This window comes from Nerophis ophidion, linkage group LG25 (assembly GCF_033978795.1).
Source record: "Nerophis ophidion isolate RoL-2023_Sa linkage group LG25, RoL_Noph_v1.0, whole genome shotgun sequence".
Taxonomy (NCBI): domain Eukaryota; kingdom Metazoa; phylum Chordata; class Actinopteri; order Syngnathiformes; family Syngnathidae; genus Nerophis; species Nerophis ophidion.
In genome coordinates, this window is record NC_084635.1 from 21,508,618 (window position 1) to 21,532,936 (window position 24,319).

Here is a 24,319-nt window from a genome sequence, read left to right on the forward strand (position 1 = left end):
TCTTTCTTCACTCGTTATTTCCGCAGATTGCATTCATATCAAATCTCAATTTTGGAGATAAAAATCACAATTAGTTTTTTTCCTCAAAATTGTGCAGCCCTATTGTATAGGTAAAAAAACAAAACACATTTCTGCTTGGTCACACGTTCAGGTTTTCTTTTGTTCCCCCAGTCTGTGCCTGAGGTGAAGGTGGTGTCTAACCTGCCAGCTGTCACAATGGAAGAAGTTGCTCCGGTCAGTGCAAGTGATGGCACACTTCTTGCACCAGAGGAAATTAAGGTTTGGAATACAATTTTTTTTTTTTGGTACTGGCTGCATACAAAACTCTAAAAGTATGTTTTGTCCACTCAAAAGGAGAAAAACAAAGCAGGTGATGTTCTAGGGGTAACGGAGAAAACATCAACCGACAAGAAGCGCGAGAGACGACACAAGAAGAAGGTGAAACATTTCAAAATCAAGGAAAAAGAAAAGAAACTGAAGCTTAAAGAAGCCAGTAAAGCTGGAAACAACCAAAGGCTTTCAAAGGCCCAAGTCAAGGAAAACCTGAAGAAAGTCACCAAAGGAGGCAAAGCTACCATACTCAAGGTAACCTGTTTATTTACCCTAGATGAAGCAAAATACGAAATAGCCGTGAGGATCATAGCCCCATACAGCCACATATAATTTAGTGGTAACCATCATGGTCGATGGAGACGAGTAGTTAGCCTTGCAGACATGTCATCAATGGTTGTGTGAGCTTGGAAGAGGTCAGTGCAAATATTACATTGGAAAGCCACCCTTTGGCATGCCATACTTGGCCCACGGGCCCCACTTTCGGCACCTCTGCTCTAAGCCCTATTATATGATGCTCATGGTTATTGAATGCATTGGTTTGTTTTGTAGCACTTTTAAGACTTATTTAAATAAAAAGTGCGTAACAATAAAATCTATTAGTAGTAGTTATAAATTATTTCGAGCAGAGGTTTTTGGCGTCCTACTCTGTTCAGTGGTCCTTGAACGCAACGTAAAAACACTTGCGTCTGTTTTCCTATGACTATAGAAGGATCACTCTGTTATAATAGAGCATTGCTTGTAAGTTCATTGAATATCTTAGGCACTTAGACCAGTGGTTCTCAAATGGGGGTACTTGAAGGTATGCCAAGGGGTACGTGAGATTTTTTAAAAATATTCTCAAAATAGCAACAATTCAAAAATCCTTTATAAATATACTTATTGAAAAATGCTTCAACAAAATATGAATGTAAGTTCATAAACTGTGAAAAGAAATGCAACAATGCAATATTCAGTGTTGACAGCTCGATTTGTTGTGGACATGTTCCATAAATATTGATGTTAAAGATTTCTTTTTTTGTGAATAAATGTTTAGAATCAAGTTCATGAACCCAGATGGATCTCTATTACAATCCCCAAAGAGGGCACTTTAAGTTGATGATGTGTAGAAATCTTTATTTGTAATTGAATCACTTTATTTTTCAACAAGTTTTTAGTTATTTTTATATCTTTTTTCCCAAATAGTTCAAGAAAGACCACTATAAATAAGCAATATTTTGCACTGCTATACAGTTTAATACATCAGAAACTGATGACATAGTGCTGTATTTTACTTCTTTATCTCTTTTCTTCAACCAAAATGCTTTGCTCTGATTAGGGTGAACTTGAATTAAAAAAAAAATTCACAGGGGGTACATAACTGAAAAAAGGTTGAGAACCACTGACTTAGACAACAATGTGTTTATAAAAGTTTTGATTGGGGTATGTCGTTTCTCAAAAGGGAAAGACATTAATGTCTTGTTTTAATGTTAGCATTTAAGCTAGCGAGCTGGTGCCAGTTGGTCTGTGAGTTATCAATCACGATTTTTCGATAATTTTAATTTAAAACAGTAAAACTAACCGTTGGGAACTTTACCGTGGTCGTTATTATTATTATTATTATTATTGCTATTATTATTATTATTAGTGTTTATCGTTACAGCCCGACATGTAATATAGACTTTCTTAAGATTATATAATCATTATCATTATTAATGGGCTGGATATGCAGAACACAAAACCAGTGAATTTGGCACATTGTGTAAATCGTAAATAAAAACTGAATACAACTATTTGCGAATCTGTTTCAACCCATATTCAATTGAATAGACTGCAAAGACAAGATACTTATCGTTCGTTCGAACTGGTAAACTTTATTTTTTGCAAATATTAGCTAATTTGGAATAAGATGCCTGCAACGTGTTTCAAAAAAGCTGGCACAATTGGCAAAAAAGACTGATAAAGTTGAGGAATGCTCATCAAACACTTATTTGGAGTGACCCAGGTGAACATGCTATTTGGTGGGTGCCATGATTAGGTATAAAAGCAGCTTACATGAAATGCTCAGTCATTCACAAACCAAGATGGGGCCAGGGTCAGCACTTTGTGAACAAATGTGTGAGCAAATTGTCGAACACTTTAAGAACAACATTTCTCAACGAGCTGTTGCAAGGAATTTAGGGATTTCACCATCTACAGTCCATAATATCATTAATATGTTCAGAAAATCTGGATAAATCTGTGCACGTATGCGGCAAGGCCAAAAACCAACATTGAATGCCCGTGACTTTCGATCCCTCAGGGAGTACAGCATCAAAAACCGATATCACTGTGTAAAGGATACCACCACTTGGGCTCAGGAACACTTCAGAAAACCACTGTCAGTAACTACAGTTCTTCGCTACATCTGTAGGTGCAAGTTGAAACTTTACTATGCAAAGCGAAAACCATTTATCAACAACACCCACAAACACCACTGGCTTCTCTGGGCCCACTGATGGGGGTGTATTACTGTCCAAGGCATGGATAACTTACACATCTGTGAAGACACCATTAATACTGAAAGTTTCATACAGGTTTTGGAGCAACACATGTTGTCATCCAAGCAACGTCTTTTTCATTGACGCCCCTGCTTATTTCAGCAAGGCAATACCAAGCCACATTCTGCAAGTGTTACAACACTGTGTCTTCGCAGAAAAAGGGTGCGAGTGCGAGACTGGCCTGCCTGTAGTCCAGACCTGTCTCCCCTTGAAAATGTGTGGCACATTGTGAAGCGTAAAATACCACAACGGAAACCCCAACTTAAGCTGTACATAAGCAAGAATGGGAAATAATTCTTCCTAAAAAGCTTGAAAAATTGGTCTCCTCAGTCCCCAAACGTTTACTGAGTGTTGTTTAAAGGAAAGGCAATGTAACACAGTGGTAAAAATGCCCATGTGCCAACTTGTTTGCAATGTGTTGCTGCTATTAAATTCTAAGTTAATGATTATTTGCAACAGAAAGTTAAGTTTCTCAGTTTGAAAATTAAATATCTTGTCTTTGCAGTCTATTCAAATGAATATAAGTTGAAAGGTTTTGCAAATCATTGTACTCTGTTTTTATTTACCATTTACACAATGTGCCAACGTCACTGGTTTTGGGTTTTGTAAATTTATCATCACTAATATATATTTTTGCTATATATTATTAGTTGTTATGTCCTACAAAGATGTTATTCCTAATGGCGGACATGTTTTTTAACAATTGTTTCTCAAATTTAGAATTTTAAAAGTTTTAAATTTTAAATCAAACAGTGGTGTTTAAAAATTGTGCTGCCATGTGTTTTCAGTCAAATAAAATCTTTCTGTGCAAGAGTTACACAATAGGTTGTCCCCAATTCTTGCTTGATCTACGATTCTTTCTGTGCACAATATTTAACATGTTTATTGTTCATTGACCGAGGCAAGCGAAAGTGAGTGTGGGAGTCCAGTTATTAGATATTGCTTGTTTGAGACTGTTGATTCATTTTGATTATTTGTTTTAGGATGAGGGAAAGAACAAGGCACTGCGGTCTTCTCAAGCCTTCTTCTCACAGCTGCAGGATCAAGTGAAAAGTCAAATTAAAAGCGCAAAAGGCCAGCCTCCAAAAAAGAAACGGAAGGAAGTTTCTGCCAGCAAACTCAAGTTATAATGACTGACTGTTATGACGGATTGTTTTGTTGTACATATTATTACTTCTATTACAAACAGCTATGTTTGAATTCTTTACTTCTGTGTAATTACTTTGAACTTAAATGACATCTATTTAAATGCATTTTTCTTACTGTGGCGACATGGCGTATGTCTGCGCAGGGTTTTTAAGTAGGACCGTGGCATCATTGAAAGCATGATGATTACCTTTGCGTACTTTCATGATGCTGTAATTTTCTAACAGAAATTACATTAAAGCAAGATTTAAAATGCAGATTTGGACTTTTCTTTACCTTTGATCATTTGACGAACAGCTTGGTTGCGTTTAAATGCTGTTTCAAATTAATTGACCACTCAGTTTTTGGCGTCCTGCTCCAGTTTTCTCGTTGCTTTTTTTAATGCTCCTTTTACAAACTGGTTACAATCCACCTGCGTAAAATGTTATGAATTATGTCTGTGATAGGTTCTATCTTCCATGGCTCCGAAAGGGACAGGCGGTAGAAAATGGATGGTTATGAACATATATTAAAAACATATTTGTAAATATCTCACAATATTTGCACTGTAAGGATAGAGGGATGGCAGTGGCTACAATATACTACATAAAACATCCATCCATCAATTTTCTACCTCTTGTACCTCTCAGGGTGGGTAGAGTACACAATACTTAAAAAAAAAAGTTAAAGTACCAATGATTGTCACACACACACTAGGTGCGGTGAAAATATCCTATGCATTTGACCCATCCCCACAGGGGAGCAGTGAGCAGCAGCGGTGGCCGTGCCCGGGAATCATTTGGTGATTTAACCCTCAATTCCAACCCTTTATGCTGACTGCCAAGCAGGGAGGTAACGGGTCCCATTTTTATGTTCTTTGGTATGACTCGACCGGGGTTTGAACTCACAACTTACTGATCTGAGGGTGGACACTCTAATCCAGGGGTCGGGAACCTTTTTGGCTGAGAGAGCCAAAAAGCCAAATATTTTAAAATGTATTTCCGTAAGAGCCATATAATATTTTTTTTAACATTGAACACAACTAAACGCATGCATTTTTAAGTCAGACCAACATTTCTAGAGTATAATGGGTCTCTTATTCTTTGTAATAACATTATTATTCTGAAGCTAACTGTGGAGGGGGCGTGGCCCGCAGGCCTGCAGCGAACTGGGGTGTGCCAGGACCGGCCTCGAAATCAGCGAAAGCTGCGTAGATGGCCCACCTGAACCTTGTTATCTAATAACCTGTCGCTCTGTTATGAGCAACAGCCAGGAGGAGAGACGGGGTTGGGGCTGGAACCAGAGCGAGAACGAAAGAAAAATACAATTGCTGGAAAGAACCTGAGAAACTTATTGAAAAATAAAACAATAGTGTAACCCTGAAACAGGCTCTCATGTCGGTGCTTGGTGGTCTGAAGAACCCCCAGGAGGACAAGCCCCACACTAACCAATAATAAATAAATAACTTCTTAACGCAACTCCTTGAACAGGTGCGGTAGTAAACAGATGGATGGACTAAAAATGCATGAGAATGTTTTATGTATTGAACATTATTTTTAACACTTATTCAAGTGGAATTATTCATTACTTATCATGTTAAGCAATGTCAGCTCAGATTTATCCGAGAGCCAGATGCAGTCATTAAAAGAGCCACATCTGGCTCGCGAGCCATAGGTTCCCTACCCCTGCTCGAATCACTACGCTTCAGGGATGTCAAACTCTTTCTTATTGAGAGCCACATCGCAGTAATGGCTGCTTTCAGAGGGCTGCCTTTTAAAAATGTGTTCACGTTGTGCATGTGGGTATTAACCTGTGAGTAATCGTGATTAATTGGAATGCATATGCTTTTGATTATTCAATTTTTTTATGTATAACTTGCTTAAAAATTGTAAATAAAGGTGACAAGCAGATATGTAACTATTACTTTTGTATCTCACAAAAAGTGTTTTGCAATACATCCATCCATTTTCTACCACTTGTCCCTTTTGGGGTCGCTATAGCCTATCTCAGCTACAATCGGGTGGAAGGTGCGGTACACTCTGAACAAGTCGCCACCTCATCGCAGGGCCGACACAGACAGACAACATTCACACTCACATTCACACACTAGGGCCAATTTAGTGTTGCCAATCAACCTATCCCCAGGTGCATGTCTTTGGAGGTGGGAGGAAGCCGGAGTACCCGGAGGGAACCCACGCAGTTACGGGGAGAACATGCAAACTCCACACAGAAAGATCCCGAGCCCGGGGTTGAACTCAGGACCTTCGTATTATGAGGCAGATGCACTAATAACCCCTCTTCCACCGTACTGCCCGTTTTGCAATACAGTATATTATAATTTTAATTGGCATGATCAGATATTAAAGTTTAAAATATGCATTTTTTTCTGTCAAAATTGAAAGAAAGAATGCACTGAGTTAAAAAAAAAAAAAGAGTTTTATTGAAACCCATTTTTTCCAGGCTTTCGCGAACCACATAGAACGGCGGGTAGAACTGGGCCCCGGGCCTTGAGTTTGACACCTGTGCTTTACATCAGTGCTTTTTAAATGGGGGTACGCGTATGCTTGGGGGTACTTGAAGGTATGCCAAGGGGTACGTGAGATTTTAAAAAAATATTCTAAAAATAGTAACGATTCAAAGATCCTTTACAATTATATTTATTGAGTAATACTTCAACAAAATATGAATGTAAGTTCATCAATCAATCAATCAATGTTTACTTATATAGCCCTAAATCACTAGTGTCTCAAAGGGCTGCACAAACCACTACGACATCCTCGGTAGGCCCACATAAGGGCAAGGAAAACTCACACCCAGTGGGACATCGGTGACAATGATGACCCAGTGAGACGTCGGTGACAATGAAGACTATGAGAACCTTGGAGAGGAGGAAAGCAATGGATGTCGAGCGGGTCTAACATGATACTGTGAAAGTTCAATCCATAATGGATCCAACACAGTCGCGAGAGTCCAGTCCAAAGCGGATCCAACACAGCAGCAAGAGTCCCGTTCATAGCGGAGCCAGCAGGAAACCATCCCAAGCGGAGGCGGCTCAGCAGCGCAGAGATGTCCCCAGCCGATACACAGGCAAGCAGTACATGGCCACCGGATCGGACCGGACCCCCTCCACAAGGGAGAGTGGGACATAGAAGAAAAAGAAAAGAAACGGCAGATCAACTGGTCTAAAAAGGGAGTCTATTTAAAGGCTAGAGTATACAAATGAGTTTTAAGGTGAGACTTAAAACAGTTCATAAATTGTGAAAAAATTTCAACAAGGCAATATTCAGTATTGACAGCTAGATTTTTTTGTGGACATGTTCCATAAATATTGATGTTACGTGGGCCACATAGAATGATTTGGCGGGCAGAACTGGGCCCCGGGCCTTAAGTTTGACACCCAAGCTCTAAATCAGGGGTCACCAACGCGGTGCCCGCGGGCACCAGGTAGCCCGTAAGGACCAGATGAGTAGCCTGCTGGCCTGTTCTAAAAATAGCTCAAATAGCAGCACTTACCAGTGAGCTGCCTCTATTTTTTAAATTGTATTTATTTAGTAGCAAGCTGGTGTCGCTTTGCTCGACATTTTTAATTCTAAGAGAGACAAAACTCAAATAGAATTTGAAAATCCAAGAAAAAATTATAAAGACATGGTCTTTATTTGTTTAAATAAATTCATTTATTTTTTTACTTTGCTTCTTATAACTTTCAGAAAAGGCAATTTTAGAGAAAAATTACAACCTTAAAAATGATTTTAGGATTTTCAAACACATATAACTTTTTACCTTTTAAATTCCTTCCTCTTCTTTCTTGACAATTTAAAATCTAAAGCCCGCCAGGCTGCACAAAACTTTTGGTGGCCTTGTTGACACAGAAAAGTACAGTGGTGTATGCGCAGCAGCTATGAAGGTTGCAAGCCTGTTTGGTTCAACTTATCTTTGTGAATCAGCCTTTTCTGACATGAACTTCATCAAGAACAAACACAGAACACGCCTCACTGATGCACATCTGCAAGACTCACTCAGAGTTGCAGTGTCAAGTTACACACCAGAGTACAACACAATAGTTAATAACATGCAATGTCAGGCTTCCCACTAACTGACAAAGAAACAGATAACAGATTTGGTGTCCAGTTCAAAGTGTTACATGATTTATTTAAAAATTTGAGAGTTGTATTTTACATGAGTTATTATTTGTACAAACATGGTGCAAAGTAATTCATGATTTGTTAAAAAATGTTAGTGGCCAGCCAGTTAAAATGGGATATTGTGATTTCACAAGACTGTCTTAGAAGTGATCATTTGAAAATGTTCAATTTGAAAAATGTGCACTTAGAGAAAATATAAAAATAAAGTGTTACATATTGATATTTATCTGTTTCTATATATATTTATTGTGAGAAATCATTAAGATGATCAGTCTTTCCACAAAGATAAATATCATTAATTATTAATAATAACATAGAGTTAAAGGTAAATTGAGCAAATTGGCTATTTCTGGCAAATTTTTAAGTGTGTATCAAACTGGTAGCCCTTTGCATTAATCAGTACCCAAGAAGTAGCTCTTGGTTTCACAAAAATTTGTGACCCTGCTCCACATCCTGGTGTCACGTGACACACCCCAACTGGGGAAAAAAAACGCATGACGTCACACAAGCTAACCACGGAAGTGGCAGTTGAGTTACTGTGAAGCTACTGACAGGTAAATCGTCGAATTCTACTTATTTGTGATCAAGCAAATTGTTTTAGGGTGCTTATTAGTGTCATTTGACCACTTAAAATAAACATTAGATAGCACTTCTCTCGCGTCGAGCGAGCTATGTAGCCATCTTAGCAGCTCGCTGTCAAGAATAAACTAGCAACGGCAGTTGTTTGTTCTTCGTCAAAATCGAACGCACGCCCGCGTGTTTTTACTTAACGTTCTTATGAAACCTGGTTCTATGTCAAATATAATATTAAATATTACCACAGTTTGTAACAACACCACGTAAACTCTCTGCTTAGAACGCCGTGCTTTAATGTTGCTAGCATAACTGAGCTAGGCTAGGTCACAAGCTGCTGGAGTTTACCAACATTAGTCTTAGTTTCCATTCTGTAGCAAGCCTTTTTTTTAAATAGTTTTTACAAACACATCAGATTTTTGCTATTTTGATATATGTATATATATATATATATATGTGTGTGTGTGTGACTCGGAAAAAAAACAGGTGGGCTTTAATTAGGGGCAAAAGCCAACGTTTTTAAATGTCAGCCAGTAGTAGTTTTGGCTGTTGTGTACTTATTATTTGCTGCTAACCTTATTTTGCGCGAACAAGAGTAAGTTATAATAGGTAATAAGGAAATATTTGTTTTCCTCCATACATACATTTATGGTAAAACATAAACAAATCATTTTCTTCCGCTTATCTGAGGTCGGGTCGCGGGGGCAGCAGCCTAAGCAGGGGAACCCAGACTTTCCTCTCCCCAGCCACTTCGTCCAGCTCTTCCCGGAGAATCCCGAGGCGTTCCCAGGCCAGCCGGGAGATGTAGTCTTCCCAACGTGTCCTGGGTCTTCCCCGTGGCCTCCTAGCGGTCGGACGTGCCCGAAACACCTCCGTAGGGAGGCGTTCGGGTGGCATCCTGACCAGATGCCCGAACCACCTCATCTGACCCCTCTCGATGTGGAGGAGCAGCGGCTTTACTATGAGTTCCTCCCGGATGACAGAGCTTCTCACCCTATTTCTAGGGGAGGGCCTCGCCACCCGGCAGAGGAAACTCATTTGGGCCGCTTGTACCTGTGATCTTATCCTTTCAGTCATAACCCAAAGCTCATGACCATAGGTGAGGATGGGAACGTGGATCAATCGGTAATTTGAGAGCTTTGCCTTCTGGCTCAGCTTTTTCTTCACCACAATGGATCGATACAGCGTCCACATTACTGAAGACGTTGCACCGATCCGCCTGTCGATCTCACCATCCACTTTTCCCTCACTCGTGAACAAGACTCCGAGGTACTTGAACTCTTCCACTTGGGTCAAGATCTCCTCCCCAACCCGGGTATGGCACTCCACCCTTTTGGCTGTTGTGTACTTATTATTCGCTGCTAACTTTATTTTGTGCAAACAAGTGTAAGTAATAATAGGGCATAAGGACATATTTTTCCCCTCCATACATCAATTTATGGTAAAACAAAAAACAAATTAAAACTGGAAATATAGCTTGTCATCATAACTCCGTCCAGCAGATGTATGCGAATGTTCCTATTTAGTAGACTTGTACAATAGATGACATTAGCCGCAGCACCTCCATCCATCCATTTACTACCGCTTGTCCCTTTTGGGGTCGCTGGAGCCTATCTCAGCTGCATTCGGGCGTAAGGCAATCTACACCCTGGACGAGTCGCCATCTTATCGCAGGGCCAACACAGATAGACAGACAACATTCACACTCACATTCACACACTAGGGCCAATTTTAGTGTTGCCAATCAACCTATCCCCGGGTCCTGAGTAGTACTGGGTTCAATCCCGGCCAGTCCGGCCCACTCAGGTGTAGATTATTCTCCATGTAGCCCCCGATCTAAAATGAGTTTGACACAGCTGCTCTAGATTTTATTGGTTTTAAAAAACAGAACTACTTTTTTACGACATTATTGGAGAGTAATGGGGACTATAAAACATTAGCTGATATGACTAGACAAGGTTAGGTTGAATAGACTCAACACGTTTTACTCTTGTCCACCGAGCAGATCCACCAGTGATGCTCGGCGGAGGCTTCAAATCGGAGAGGTTAAGAGTCAACCTCCGGCTTGTCATCAACCGACTCAAACATCTTGAGAACAAGAAAAGTGAGTGTTGGCGTAATAAGAGCAAGAAAACAAAAATAAAAAATGGTGGTTTTATGTTTCCCTGTTTTTCCTCCAATCATTTTACAATGTAGCTGAGCTTGCTCAAAAGGCTCGCAAGGAGATTGCAGATTACCTGTCATCGGGAAAAGATGAGCGGGCGCGGATCCGTGTGGAGCACATCATCAGGGAGGACTATTTGGTTGAAGCCATGGAGATCCTGGAGCTTTACTGTGACTTGCTGCTTACACGCTTTGGCCTCATTCAATCAATGAAGTAAATGGTTGCCTTTGCGATCTTTAGTTATAAATATCCATCTGTCCAGTTAAATAATTGTGTGGTTATAATTAGGGAGCTGGATCCGGGCTTGCAGGAGGCGGTGTCCACCCTTATCTGGGCAGCTCATCGCCTCCAGTCAGAGGTGGCAGAATTAAAGATTGTAAGTAGTCCTTCGGGGAAAAAAATAAAAAAAAGCCCATACCAACATGTTCACATGTATTTGTTTATGTAAGTTAACTCTTTTACTCCAGAACTGCATGCACATAAAATGTTGAAAGTTACTCAATACATGCAATAGTTCTGGGCGATATGGAAGAAAAAATATATCTCGATATATTTTTACTTAAAGTCAACATATAACTCGATATATTTTCCGGTGAAAATATAAATACAGATACAAATTTTTGTGCGAGATTCACTTAAATTGAAGTGAATGACAACTGTACTGTAAACAGTCAGTGGCACTTTTATTAACCCAATAAGTCAAGATGGGTATTAAGATCACAGAAAATAAACTGTTTAAATCGCACAGAATTACACAATATAAACTAAATTATATGTATAACAAATAAAATGAGTGTGAATATAATACAAAATGTATCAAACGCGGATAAAAAATACATTTGCTGGCAGGCGCTTTTTAATTCCCACTCGACGATGTAATGGACTGACACACACGTACGGTTGTGATCAGGGCCAAGTAAGTGGCTTTACTTAATTGTGCGGCTATGATCTTCCTGGCATACATTTTTGGAAGCATTTTTCGTGCAAAATATGCCCGGCTTGGCAACTCGAGAACAGTTTTGATTTGGGCTTACACGGTAATCAACTTAAATTAATGTTTTATCGAGACGCATACATTTGTCCAAATGTGGCCAAGTAGACGAATTGTAGGTTTCCTGGACGTCTTCTACATCCCTAAAAGAAAAATCTAAGGAATAGAATCTCTCAGGCATCTTCCACTAGTTTTTTTAATATATAAATCGCCCGCTTGAATATTCACTCTTCTCTTCTACGACTCTCTCGTCGTCATTTGGGATGTCTTTTGTGATTTCCCTTCCTGGTTCGATGATCCGCCCTATCTTGCCTCTGATTGGCCTGTCCCTAATGTTTTGCCCTAATCGCAACCAATCGGGACTCATCATAGTAAACAACCAACCAGTCATGTCTTGGAAGAAGGAAGGAGAGGGATTTATTAGCCCATGGAATGATGAGAGGGAGTGGGAAGCGGGGGAGAACAAAGAACACAACAAATAAGCGGTGTTTAGTCATTTTAACCTGAAATAAATTATATCAATATTATTATATCTTGTTTAAAAACATATCGATATATCTTACTAACACGACATATCGCCAAGCCCTGAAATGCACCCATACTGTGTTCGCGCGATTATGTTTTAAATGTTGCAAAAAATGCATGTTAAGTCAATGGAAGAGTCAGAATTGCACATAGGTTTGAAACTGAGTTGAATGGTTTTGTCTTTGTGTGCCCTGCGATTACTAGGACAAGCGGTATAAAAAGTAATTGCGTGGATGCATTTTTGATCATAATACTGACTGATATCAGTCTGTCTATTTGAATTTAGATTTTCTATTTCTTCTTGTAGGTATCAGACCAGCTATGTGCAAAATATAGCAAGGAGTATGGCAAGCTGTGCAGGTCAAACCAAATTGGAACAGTTAATGAAAGAGTAAGCATCTTTTTCCAGAGTATGTAGCCATTGTAATAATAAATTGCATCTAATCTGCTACAACATTTTATGTTTTCAGCTGATGCACAAGCTGAGTGTGGAGGCCCCTCCCAAGATCTTGGTAGAGCGCTACCTGATTGAGATAGCCAAGAACTATAATGTGCCGTATGAACCCGATGCCATGGTCCGGGTAGGCATCAAAAAATTTGGTGGTCAGGATGATGTAATTTGTTGTGATTACTTACTGTTGTGTCACTTTTTTCCCGACAGCCTGAGGTGAATCATGGGGAAGAAGCTGACCTGATTGATGTGAACAATTACAAGAAGTCTGGAGGAGGAGGAGGAGGAGGTTTTACTGCTCCTGCCATGCCCATGCCTATGTCTGTACCTTTCAACTACCCACCTCCCAAAGGAGCAGTAAGATATATCTTAAATTGCTTTGCACTTTTAATTTAAAACCTCAATTTAATAACGTAATTGGTTCATGGAGAGGTTTCATAAATAGAAAAGTTCATAAATTAAAGCAATATTCTCCATGAGAAACAATGTAAACATGAATAATGTGTTACAGCCTTGACAGAATTCCTAATTGTAGTACAAGTTCTTGAACTTTAAGTAAAATATAAAGTAGTTAATTACACATTTGGCCCGGCCCACACACTGGTAACTGGGCTGTAGTTGGGTGTTTTATTTTAATTAATGTCAAATCAATTATTGCACTATTGCTGTAATACAAGCAATATCCTGAATGTCCCCACTGTGTTTCATACAGCCTGAGCAAGCATGTTTGTGTTCAGGAATCAGAACAATACATTCATTGCGTTTGCGTCATGTGTTCGTTTACCTCCAGGAACCACCCAATCCACCCATTGGATTCAGCTTAACGCAACCCATGGGAGGAGGGCAGCCCCCTCAGCTGCCCACTTCTCCCCCCACATACGAGTCTGTAAGTGACTAAAATCTTCACATTCATGACCCCTTTCAGTGCCCGCAGAGTGACAAGACGGACAAAACATCACTCAGGGAAGAGCAGTTCACTTAGCTTGCGCTTCTTCTTCTGCATTTCTTCCGTGGCAGGCTTGGTTTCTCTTCTTTATGCATATAAATGGTCAGCATCCATCTGAAGTAGGCAGCATACATTCTTTGTATTCTAACACTAACAACAAAGTAGTCAAAGACCTGGGATTTTATTGGACAGTACTGGACTTAAACTAAATAAAAAAACAGTCTCATGCTTCCTCAGGTGATGGTTTCCTAGGAGCATTTGCCTTTTGCTTATATTCTTACTTTAAGCACTAGCATAACATAACATTATTTACACTGTGTATAAGGCAATGGACACTGTCACACAAGCAAACCTCTTCTGTTTTAGATTGATGACCTAACACACAGAAACGTTCTTCCTTTCCAGGCCACAGGTGAGTCCAACCAACAATTGTATCTAGATATGGAATATTATTTAGAATAGAATATAACTTTATTGTCATTGCCACTTAGGAAATAAAAAATCAATTGTTTTCACTACAACTGCCCAAGAGCAGACATACAGTACAATAAACACTTACAGGGGAATACAGGACCGAATGACTGATAGATCGCCACTTATGGTAAACACCCAGTAAAATAGCTAGGAAAGGTAAAACATGGTGGTGAGGGGGAGAAGCAGATCCCAAACTAACCTCCCTGGGCGGGCTCAGTTTGAGATCATAAAAAACACCTCCTGTACTCTGGAGGCGACGGGGGTCGTGGTTTAAGATGATAAAAAACCTGGGCAGGGTAGTGTGTGTGTATTTGTAGCAGTGATCCATGGGTGCACGTTTTATCTATAAGCATGGATGTCACTCCTCTCTGTGTCCACAAACAGTGGCAACATCACAGGTGTTCTTGAAGAAGGGGGGAGGGTTTCAGAGTGTCTTTTGCTGCACTGGTCGAACTACGATGTTTACAGCACATCCTTGCCTAGGTCATTTACAGAGGGAGCCAAATTGTAGATAAGAATTGTTATTGGTTTCGGGCAAGCAAACACATTACAATGGACTTGTCTGATCTAATTGTCCATTCTGGTTTTCAAATTGATCATAATTTTTGGGTGCAAAGCTCCGAGATGTTATCCAATTTGCAATTAAATTCTGAGCTGACCAAAGTCGGAGTGCCCACAGCTCTACCAATACCATCCATCGCGAAGGGCAGCCGTTGGGCTCCTTGAACGGCTGCCGTCGTCTTTCGAATTTGTCGGTACACCAGGGCGTTGCTCAATGCAATCAGCAGATGCCCTGTTATCACAGTTCCAAATAGATACAATAGATATCTTTCACGTTCTCAACAGAAAGAACTGACAGCTACAGGATTCGACACTTTTCCCAAGAGTTCCTCATCTATCCAGCAGCAAATGTCCCATCATTGTTGTCAAGAAGATCTTATCAATTGAGTTGAGCATCAAGTTAATAAAGTAAATTTTTTAATTTTCGGACAATGCAAAAGAGAGGCTCTGAGAAAGTTAAGACAAGACAATAAGCAAAGCAAAAGTGATAATGGAGAGATGAGGGAAATACAACCGCCTTCATTGAGAGCCAGACAGGTAAAAAAAAAGGGTAGTAATACTATGTAAAATGCAAATTCTGGAGGTCCAAAGACATTTGTGGTCATCAATTAGTGGAAATATAGAGACACCACGGAGAGAAAGGTGTTCTAAGGGAACTTCGAATACTCGCCAAATATAGGGACAAAGTTGCTAAGTTGGCAACACTGATATGTCATCTTATTCCCTGGCTGACCAAGGGCCTCATCTATATAACTGTGCGTGGAATTATGTATTCAGAAAGTATTCAGACTTATAAAACCTGGCTTACGCAAACCTCCATGCAATTTGAATTAGAAAGTGTGTGCAAGTATCTCCCACACTTGTCACACGCTCTCCATGCCTTAACTCCACTCTTGAAGTTAACTGTAAAGTGATTTACGAATGCGGAACTTTACAGAGACACAGGTGAAAATCGGTTGGAGAGATGGAGTCATGGTGCACTACCTTGGTGCGCCACGCAGAACTCAAAAAGAAAATAGCCTGACATTAATGGACACGTTTAACCTTTTAAGTTAGAATGTTTTTACAGTATTGATTTAATTGGGGCAACATTTTACATTCAAATAAGGGTGTGTGTGTGTATATATATATTTACATATATATGTATTTGTGTATGTATGTATGTGTATATATATATATATATATATATATATACACAGTGAAGAAAATAAGTATTTGAACACCCTGCTATTTTGCAAGTTCTCCCACTTAGAAATCATGGAGGGGTCTGAAATTTACACGGTAGGTGCATGTCCACTGTATGAGAGATAAGCTAAAAAGAAAAAATCCAGAAATCACAATCTATGATTTTTTTAACAATTTATTCGTGTGATACAGCTGAAAATAAGTATTTGAACACCTGTCTATCAGCTAGAATTCTGACCCTTAAAGACCTGTTAGTTTACCTTTAAAAGTCCTCCTCAACTCCACTGTATCATCCTGAATCAGATGAACCTGTGTGAGGTCGTTAGCTGCATAAAGACACCTGTCCACCCCATACAATCAGTAAGACCCAAACCTTCAGCATGGCTAAGAGCAAAGAGCTATCCAAAGACACCAGGGACAACATTGTACATCTCTGCAAGAATGGAAAGAGCTACGAAGAAATTGCCAAGCAGCTTTGTGAAAAGAGGTCCACTCTTGGAGCAATCATTAGAAAATGGAAGAAGCTAAACATGACGGTCAAGCTCAAACGGAGTGGAGCCCCATGCAAGATATCACCTCGTGGGGTCTCAGTGATGCTAAGAAAGGTGAGGAGTCAGCCCAGGACTACACGGCAGGACTTAGTCAATGACCTGAAAAGAGCTGGGACCACTGTTTCCATGGTCACTGTTGGTAATACACTAAGACCTCATGGTTTTGAAATCATGCATGGCACGGAAGGTTCCCCTGCTTAAACCAGCACATGTTAAGGCCCGTCTTAAGATTGCCAATGACCATTTGGATGATCCAGAGGACTCATGGAAGAAGGTTTTGTGGACAGATGACACCAAAATTTACCTTTTTGGTCATAAATCCACTATGCGTGTTTGGAGGAAGAAGAATGATGCGTACCATTCTAAGAACACCATCCCTACTGTGAAGCATGGGGGTGGTAGCATCATGCCATGGGGGTGTTTTTCTGCTCATGGGACAGGACGACTGAACTGTATTAAGGAGAGGATGACTGCAGCCATGTAGTGTAAGATATTGGCCAAAAATCTCCTTCCCTCAGTCGGATCATTGAAGATGAGTCGTGGCTGGATCTTCCAACATGACAATGACCCAAAGCACACAGTCAGGAAAACCTAGAAGCTGCTTTGTAAGAACCATATCAAAGTTCTGGAGTTGCCTAGCCAGTCTCCAGACCTAAATCCAGTTGAAAATCTTTGGAGGGAGCTGAAAGTCTGTGTTACTCAGCGACAGCCCAGAAACCTGACTGATCTAGAGAAGATCTGTGTGGAGGAGTGGGCGAAAATCCCTCCTGCAGTCTGTGCAAACCTGGGGAAGAATTACAGGAAACGTTCGACCTCTGTAATTGCAAACAAAGGCTACTCTACCAAATACTAATATTGGAGTTCAAATACTTATTTTCAGCTTCATCACACAAATAAATTGTTAAAAAATCATGGATTGTGATTTCTAGATTTTTCTTTTTAGGTTACCGCTCATACAGTGGACATGCACCCAACATGAAAATTCCAGACCCTTCCATGAGTTCTAAGTAGGAGAACTTGCAAAATAGCACGGTGTTCAAATACTTATTTTCTTCACTGTATATATATATATATATATACATACATACATACATACATATATGTGTATATATCTATATATACGTATATATATATGTGTATGTATGTATATATATATATATATATACATACATACGTATGTATATATATGTATATATATATATATATATATATATATATATGCATATGTATATATATTCTGGGCTTACACAAATTAACGAGAGTAATTCTAAAGTGGGTGCAAAGAAGCGGTTGACCTTCAAGTCAAAACATGTACGAAGTTAGGTCACAGATTAATTGTTGTATTTCCAGACAAATGTTTCAAAAACATTTAAAGTTATGCTGACATAAACACCATGTAAATATTAGTAAGTAGATGCTGATTATAACTTATCACATATCACGACGTCCCCACTGTGGGTGTGAGTTTTCCTTGCCCTTATGGCCTACCGAGGATGTCGTAGTGGTTTGTGTTGTGGTTTGTGCAGCCCTTTGAGACACTAGTGATTTAGGGCTATATAAGTAAACATTGATTGATTGATTGATATGTTTGACAAAATAGTGTGTCAGGTAATGCGATGATTGAATAAGCATTTCAAAACATAAATTAGATAAATGTAGGACATCAGTGTTTTTCTTTAATAAATCTTTATTAACTTCCATTGCATGTAGGATCAATATCTAGTACTTCACCACATAACATTTGTGCCATCACTCCAGTAAGTTCGTAAACCAGGTACAAAGTGTTCTCACGCTAGGTTGTGTTTTTATTAGAAATGATCGGGATCAGATCGGGGCAGATAGTTTCTTCTTTTTTAACTAATCGGTGATTGGCTGATGAGCTGCCTAGCCCAGCCAATCTTTAGCACAGCTGTGTCGCAGTTAGGGCTGCAATGGTTCATCGAGTAAATCGATTAATTCAATTAGAAAAAAGCATTGATTTGTATTGTGTTGCTTAGATCATTTGTTGAATGAGTAAAATAGGCCCAAAACTGCTCCAATAGAGAGCAGCACCGGTGATGTGGCCTGCGTGTGCATGTGGGGGGAGTGTACAAGGAAGGGATGATGAAGAGAGATTACTCAAAGGAAAACGACGAGAGAAAAACTGTTAAAGGTTTCACGTAGGGCTAGGCGATATAGCTTTTTTTTAATTTCTCAATATTTTTAGGCCATATCACGATAAACGATATATATCTCGATATTTTGCCTTAGCCTTGAATGAACACTTGATGCATATAATCACAGCAATATGATGATTCTATGTGTCTACATTAAAACATTCTTCTTGATACTGCATTGATATTTGCTCATTTTAAACTTTCATGCAGAGAAGGAAATCACAACTAAGTCAATTTAGCAAAAGTGTATTTATTAAACAGTTATTAAGCAGTGGCACAAACATTCATGTCATTTCCAAAACAAAGTGCAAGATTGTCACAGACATTTTAAAACAAGCTATTAGTGCACTTTTGTGCATGATGTCACCCAAGATGACATATCAAAACAGCACTAAATTAAAGTGCACTTTTTGTACAGTACGCCACTACAATAGCTTAAAACAAATAAAGTTCACTTGTGTGCATGATGTCACACAAGATCTTTCAATAACTGTCAAATGAAAATTAGCTGCATAATAGGAAATCAAATAGTGTCTGTCCTTTGTTTACTGCGGACATTATTTCCTTTTGTTGTTGACTATTTTTTTCATACGGTGTTGATCTGGAAATATTTGCCTCTGCATTTTGATGGTGTGGTCGTGTGGCACAGAATGGAGATGTTGACATGCATAGTAAACACTCTTCATTCTTTAGCAGGTGACTTTTCAAATGATGCTACATATTAGCAGTAATGCTACTTTTTGTAGCAACGCTTTTGCGCCACACTTGACAAATTACGGTTATCTGTTCGACATATTCCCACTTAAAGCCAAACCACCGCCAGACCCCCTGCTGTTTTTCTTGGGAATTAATTCTTCCTTTATTTGTTACCAGATTCACACCTTCTTTCTCTCGTATTACCACTCGCACGGCTCCACTAGCATTACAGCTAACGTTACCCTTGCTGCTACATGTCTGTTCCGCGAGGGCGTATACGTATGTGACGTATGACATGACAGTATGTGACGTATGTAAGAAGGTGCGCTTGCTGTCTTTGAGAAGGAGAGACAAGAAAGAGTTGGAAGAGCTTGGAGTGTAATGCCAGCAGCTAAAAGCAACTGCGTGAGAACGTATACTCGAATATCACAATATTGTCATTTTCTATATCGCACAGCGACAAACCCGCCATATATCGAGTATATTGATATATTGCCCAACCCTAGTTTCACAATAATTTATTTTACTTGTTTTTGTTACAAAAAAAATGTTGTGGTTGTTTTTGTTAGTGTTTACAAACTCAGGCAGTAATGCTCTGCATACAGCATTAATATTGCATTTAATTACAATAGTGACATTAAACGTAATTTGTGTTCAAGCAATATAGGCAAACCTAAAATGTTGTAGTTGATAGTGTATTCGTATTGCTGTACTTTACTTTTTTGATCAAGTTTATTAAGCATTTAGGCGATAGGATTTAAGTCCCGGCGATGCTTACAGCCACTCTGTATTTTGCTGCAGGTCCTTCACCACAAATATTTGACAACAACGCTCTCCCGGAGCTTCCTTCTGTGCCGGACACGCTCCCGTCATCCTCCTTGGGCGGGAAAACCACAACTTCGGACGACATCGACTTTGATGATCTGACAAGACGCTTTGAAGAGCTGAAGAAGAAGACCTAAGAGTTATGTTCTTTATCATTGAGTTTAGAAAAAAAACATGCTCATAGCTCAAAATTGACTAAATATAACATATAACATGATACATTTAATCTTAGCTCATATAGAATATTTTGCACTGAGGCTATGATAGCGCACTCAGGTTTCTAATCAGCTAGACCAGTATATATTTTACTTCCTAGAGTTATTTACATGTAATTATTCCTGTTTCATATTGCCTAGCCTCACTATTTTAACAGCCACCTTTTGACGGTTCGACTTATGTATTTATGTTTCAAATAACAGACAAGCCTTGGTTATTTGCACGGGATGTTACTGTCAATGGACCATGTTTGCCTAGTTGTTCATCTCTCACCAGAGGCCTTGCAAGTCTGTAGATGGACAGCGCGTCATGCATTTGCTGGCCGTCAAGACTGAATACAAATCCAATTTTCTACAGTTTATGCATCACTTTATTTACTGTACCCGTGAACAATTTGGTGATGTTTGTTTGCTTGTGAGAATATATCTATGTTCCTGTCATGTACAGTACATGTGTCCTCTAGCCCAATGTTACCCAACCTTGATGGATCCAATGCACATCATCTACATTGGAAATCTCATGCATACCACCAAACTAAAATATCACAAAGTAATAGGTACCTTCTGCCATCTAATAGAAGAGCATCATTGTTTTGCCTGTCACTACATGTTGCTAGTATAGATAGGTGGAAACAATAATTTGAGATGTTTGGACAAATGTAAGTTCATTTGGATCATTTTTAATTTCAAGGCACACAAATGTGCCACAATAAAGTGGTTGGGATTCACTTCTTGAACTAAGCCACTCATTTTAGCTTGCACGGCTACTAATTCTTGGGGAAAATGTCACAAGGATAATAACCTGAGCGAAAATGCTTCCCTCACTTGCTTTCTGTATTGGACCATTGAATGTGTCCTTACTTAATTAAAGTCTATTTGGAATTGCAAAAGTATTGTGCTTTTTTTTTTTATTGGCAATAATCTCACAATATTATGATACACATATACATTGTGGGCACCACGGTGGTAGAGGGGTTAGCGCATGTGCCTCACAATACGAAGGTCCTGAGTAGTCCTGGGTTCAATCCCGGGCTTGGGATCTTTCTGTGTGTAGTTTGCATGTTCTCCCCGTGACCGCGTGGGTTCCCTCCGGGTACTCCTGCTTCTTTCAACATCCAAAGACATGCACCTGGGGATAGGTTGATTGGCAACACTAAATTGGCCCTGGTGTGTGAATGTGAGTGGAGAGGCGGAGCCGACGGTCCGAAAGAGCGGCAGGGCACGCTGGAGCTCGGCCCAAGATGGCGGAGAGGAGGCGGAGAATGTGGATGAGCGGAGAGGCGGGGCGTGCCCGGAGCGACGCTACGAGTGAAATCAGGTGCGTGGCTCGCACACCGGGACACAACTTATATCCTTGTGATGTATAAAAGGGGAAATGGAGGAGAGATCAAAAGGAAAGGAGGAGAGCCTGCAGCAGAAGCAAGGAGAAGAGTAAGTACGACAGTAAACGCAGCCAACCGAGCGACAATTAGAAGCGAGCAGCAGGAGCAGCGACGGCACAAAAGACTTCCTTGAAAGTAAAATAAACGAGTCAAACCTGCTCAAGCATGTCCTTCCTGAGTGGTCCATAGAACCTGAGTGACGACGGCTTAATTCTTTCACAGTAAGTGAGAATGTTGTTTGTCTATCTATTTTGGCCCTGCGATGAGGTGGCGACTTGTCCCGGGTGTACCCTGCTTTCCGCCCGATTGTAGCTGAGAAAGGCACCAATGATCCCAAAGGGAATAAGCGGTAGAAAATGGATGGATGGATATACAACGTGTTGGTAAATTTGGTAACTAGTTTTGTATTAAGTTGACTAATAAAAAATGCTCTTCTAAGATCATAAACCAGTGGAAAAGGTTTTATAGGCCACAGTTACAAATAGCATGGGATATCCTATTACCTGCTACAGTTTCAAAGGTTTGGAAAAATAGTTTGGTTATGTTTTGCTGGCCGGATTAAAAAGTTTTAGCAGACTGTGTGTTTGGTTTAAGTCAGGGTTTTTTTTTTTTAACCTTTCTGACTTTGAGGCCCATGCAAATCTCAAGACTGAATTCGTAATCTCACTGATGATTGGAATCATATTCAATCATTACTTACAGTTTAACGGGATAAAGTATCAAATTATATGAAACCATCTTTTAACTGCTAAGATTATTATCAAAACTTAGGTCAGGGTGATCACAAAATTAAATAGTAACTAAACATACTGCAAAAGAAAGGACTGAAATAGCCACAAAAAATAAATAAATTTAAAATTAAATTAATTACATTCTAACTAAATTATTAATGAATAATATCTGAATAATAATATATACCGTATTTCCTTGAATTGCCGCAGGGCATATAGTATGCGCCTGTCTTGAATTACTGCCGGGTCAAACTCGCTTCCCAAAATAATTTGATGACCGCCTGGTCATCATTTTCAAAATGGAGGAGGCTGATTTCAATACCGGTAATTTGAAATCGCATAAAGGGAAGAAGATTAAGAGCTATTCAGTAGGATTTAAAGTCCAAGCTAACGCCACACTCAAAGTTTTACTGCATACCTTTGTTAAGTGCCGGAGTGAGAAGAGGTTTTAAAATAATTAGCGCATGCTTACTTTTACTGCATGCCTTTGTTAAGTGCCGGAGTGAGAAGAGGTTTTAAAATAATTAGCGCATGCTTACTTTTACTGCATGCCTTTGGTAAGCGCAGGAGTGAGAAGAGGTTTTAAATTAATTAGCGCCCCGGCGGCAATTCAAGGAAATACGGTATGTTTTTTAAATAGCGCGGTGTAACAGGGGTTAGTGCATCTGCCTCACAATACGAAGGTCCTGAGTAGTCCTAAATTAAATCCCGGGCTCGGGATCTTTCTGTGTGAAGTTTGCATGTTCTCTTCGTGACTGCGTGGGTTCCCTCCTGGTACTCCGGCTTCCTCCCACTTCAGAAGACATGCACCTGGGGATAGGTTGATTGGCAACACTAAATTGGCCCGAGTGTGTGAATGTGAGTGTGAATGTTGTCTGTGGAAGCCCGTCACGTGATTACGTGACATCGCGCTACAAACAGAGCCCTTCCCCATCAACAACAATGCTAATCAACCAGACTTTGTGAAAGCCAACAACAATTACTTTTGGAAAAGATTGTCATCCAAGACCTCATATTTTTGAGCCTGTACATAAAGAGGACGAGCAATAAGATGTGATGGATGCCGTTTCATTGTGACGCAATAAAATCCGCAGCATTGCTAGGTGCTAAACATACAAACAAAACATAACATAGAAAAACAAAATAAAACAAACACTTACTGTAATATTTCCACTCTCACATAATCCAGTTTAGATGAGGAATTAATCACAATCCTCATTAAGGGTTAAAAAAAAGGTTGCTGCAGAAGCGTCTTTTGGGGCCATCTCAGGGACGTGAAAGTTGACCAGCCCGTCGGTCCATGGTCACATTGGTCTACTATCGGTTGAGAGATCGATTAATCATAATCTAGAATTTACTTTCAGCAAGTTTGAGACAAAGCAAAAGTGTGTCAACAATAGCAGTGTAAACTAGAACTAGCTCACTGCTATCAATACGCCGCTAAAAGAGAGGGGAGCAGTGAGCAGCAGCGGTGGCCGCGCCAGGGAATCTTTTTTGTTGATTTAAACCCCATTTCCAACCCTTGATGCTGAGTGCCAAGCAGGGAGGTAATGGGTCCCATTTTTATAGTCTTTGGTATGACTCGGCTGGGGATTGAACTCACAACCTACCGATCTCAGAGCGCACACTTTAAATGTTTAGCAGTTTCCGACAATTAAAACGTAGCCTATATATCACCTAATTTTCAGGGAGGAAATAATGAAATACACAATATTACAACAACCCAGACCTATTTCTGTAGAGCCCATTCCTGTTTTTTTTCTAAAAATACTAATTT

General features: G+C 39.7%; 2 protein-coding genes across 3 annotated transcripts in view; both read left to right on the forward strand.

The window, feature by feature from the left end:
- Window positions 1-4,252, forward strand: part of mphosph10 (M-phase phosphoprotein 10 (U3 small nucleolar ribonucleoprotein)) — a 23,181-nt gene extending 18,929 nt beyond the window's left edge. For both annotated transcript variants that reach the window (XM_061887156.1, XM_061887157.1), the window contains exons 9-11: window positions 172-279; window positions 355-585; window positions 3,833-4,252. In XM_061887156.1, the coding sequence (XP_061743140.1) occupies window positions 172-279; window positions 355-585; window positions 3,833-3,979 (486 nt within the window). In that variant the 3' untranslated portion in view covers window positions 3,980-4,252. The remainder of the gene's footprint in view (window positions 1-171; window positions 280-354; window positions 586-3,832) is intronic.
- Window positions 4,253-8,532: 4,280 nt separating this feature from the next.
- ist1 (IST1 factor associated with ESCRT-III) lies at window positions 8,533-21,319 on the forward strand. Its single transcript, XM_061887029.1, has 10 exons — window positions 8,533-8,670; window positions 10,695-10,793; window positions 10,886-11,066; window positions 11,142-11,229; window positions 12,677-12,760; window positions 12,840-12,950; window positions 13,031-13,177; window positions 13,611-13,706; window positions 14,133-14,178; window positions 20,191-21,319. The coding sequence occupies exons 2-10, from the start codon at window positions 10,706-10,708 to the stop codon at window positions 20,349-20,351; spliced, it is 1,002 nt and encodes a 333-aa protein (XP_061743013.1). The 5' UTR covers window positions 8,533-8,670; window positions 10,695-10,705; the 3' UTR covers window positions 20,352-21,319.
- The last annotated feature ends 3,000 nt before the right edge of the window (window positions 21,320-24,319 follow it).

What these genes read in the sequence shown, in the direction of transcription:
- ist1 (XM_061887029.1), top strand. Translation starts at nt 10,706, where the DNA reads ATGCTCGGCGGAGGCTTCAAATCGGAGAGGTTAAGAGTCAACCTCCGG. An exon ending in ACATCTTGAGAACAAGAAAA is followed by an intron (nt 10,794 to 10,885) that starts GTGAGTGTTGGC and finishes TTTACAATGTAG; the next exon opens with CTGAGCTTGCTCAAAAGGCT. An exon ending in ACCCACCTCCCAAAGGAGCA is followed by an intron (nt 13,178 to 13,610) that starts GTAAGATATATC and finishes GTTTACCTCCAG; the next exon opens with GAACCACCCAATCCACCCAT.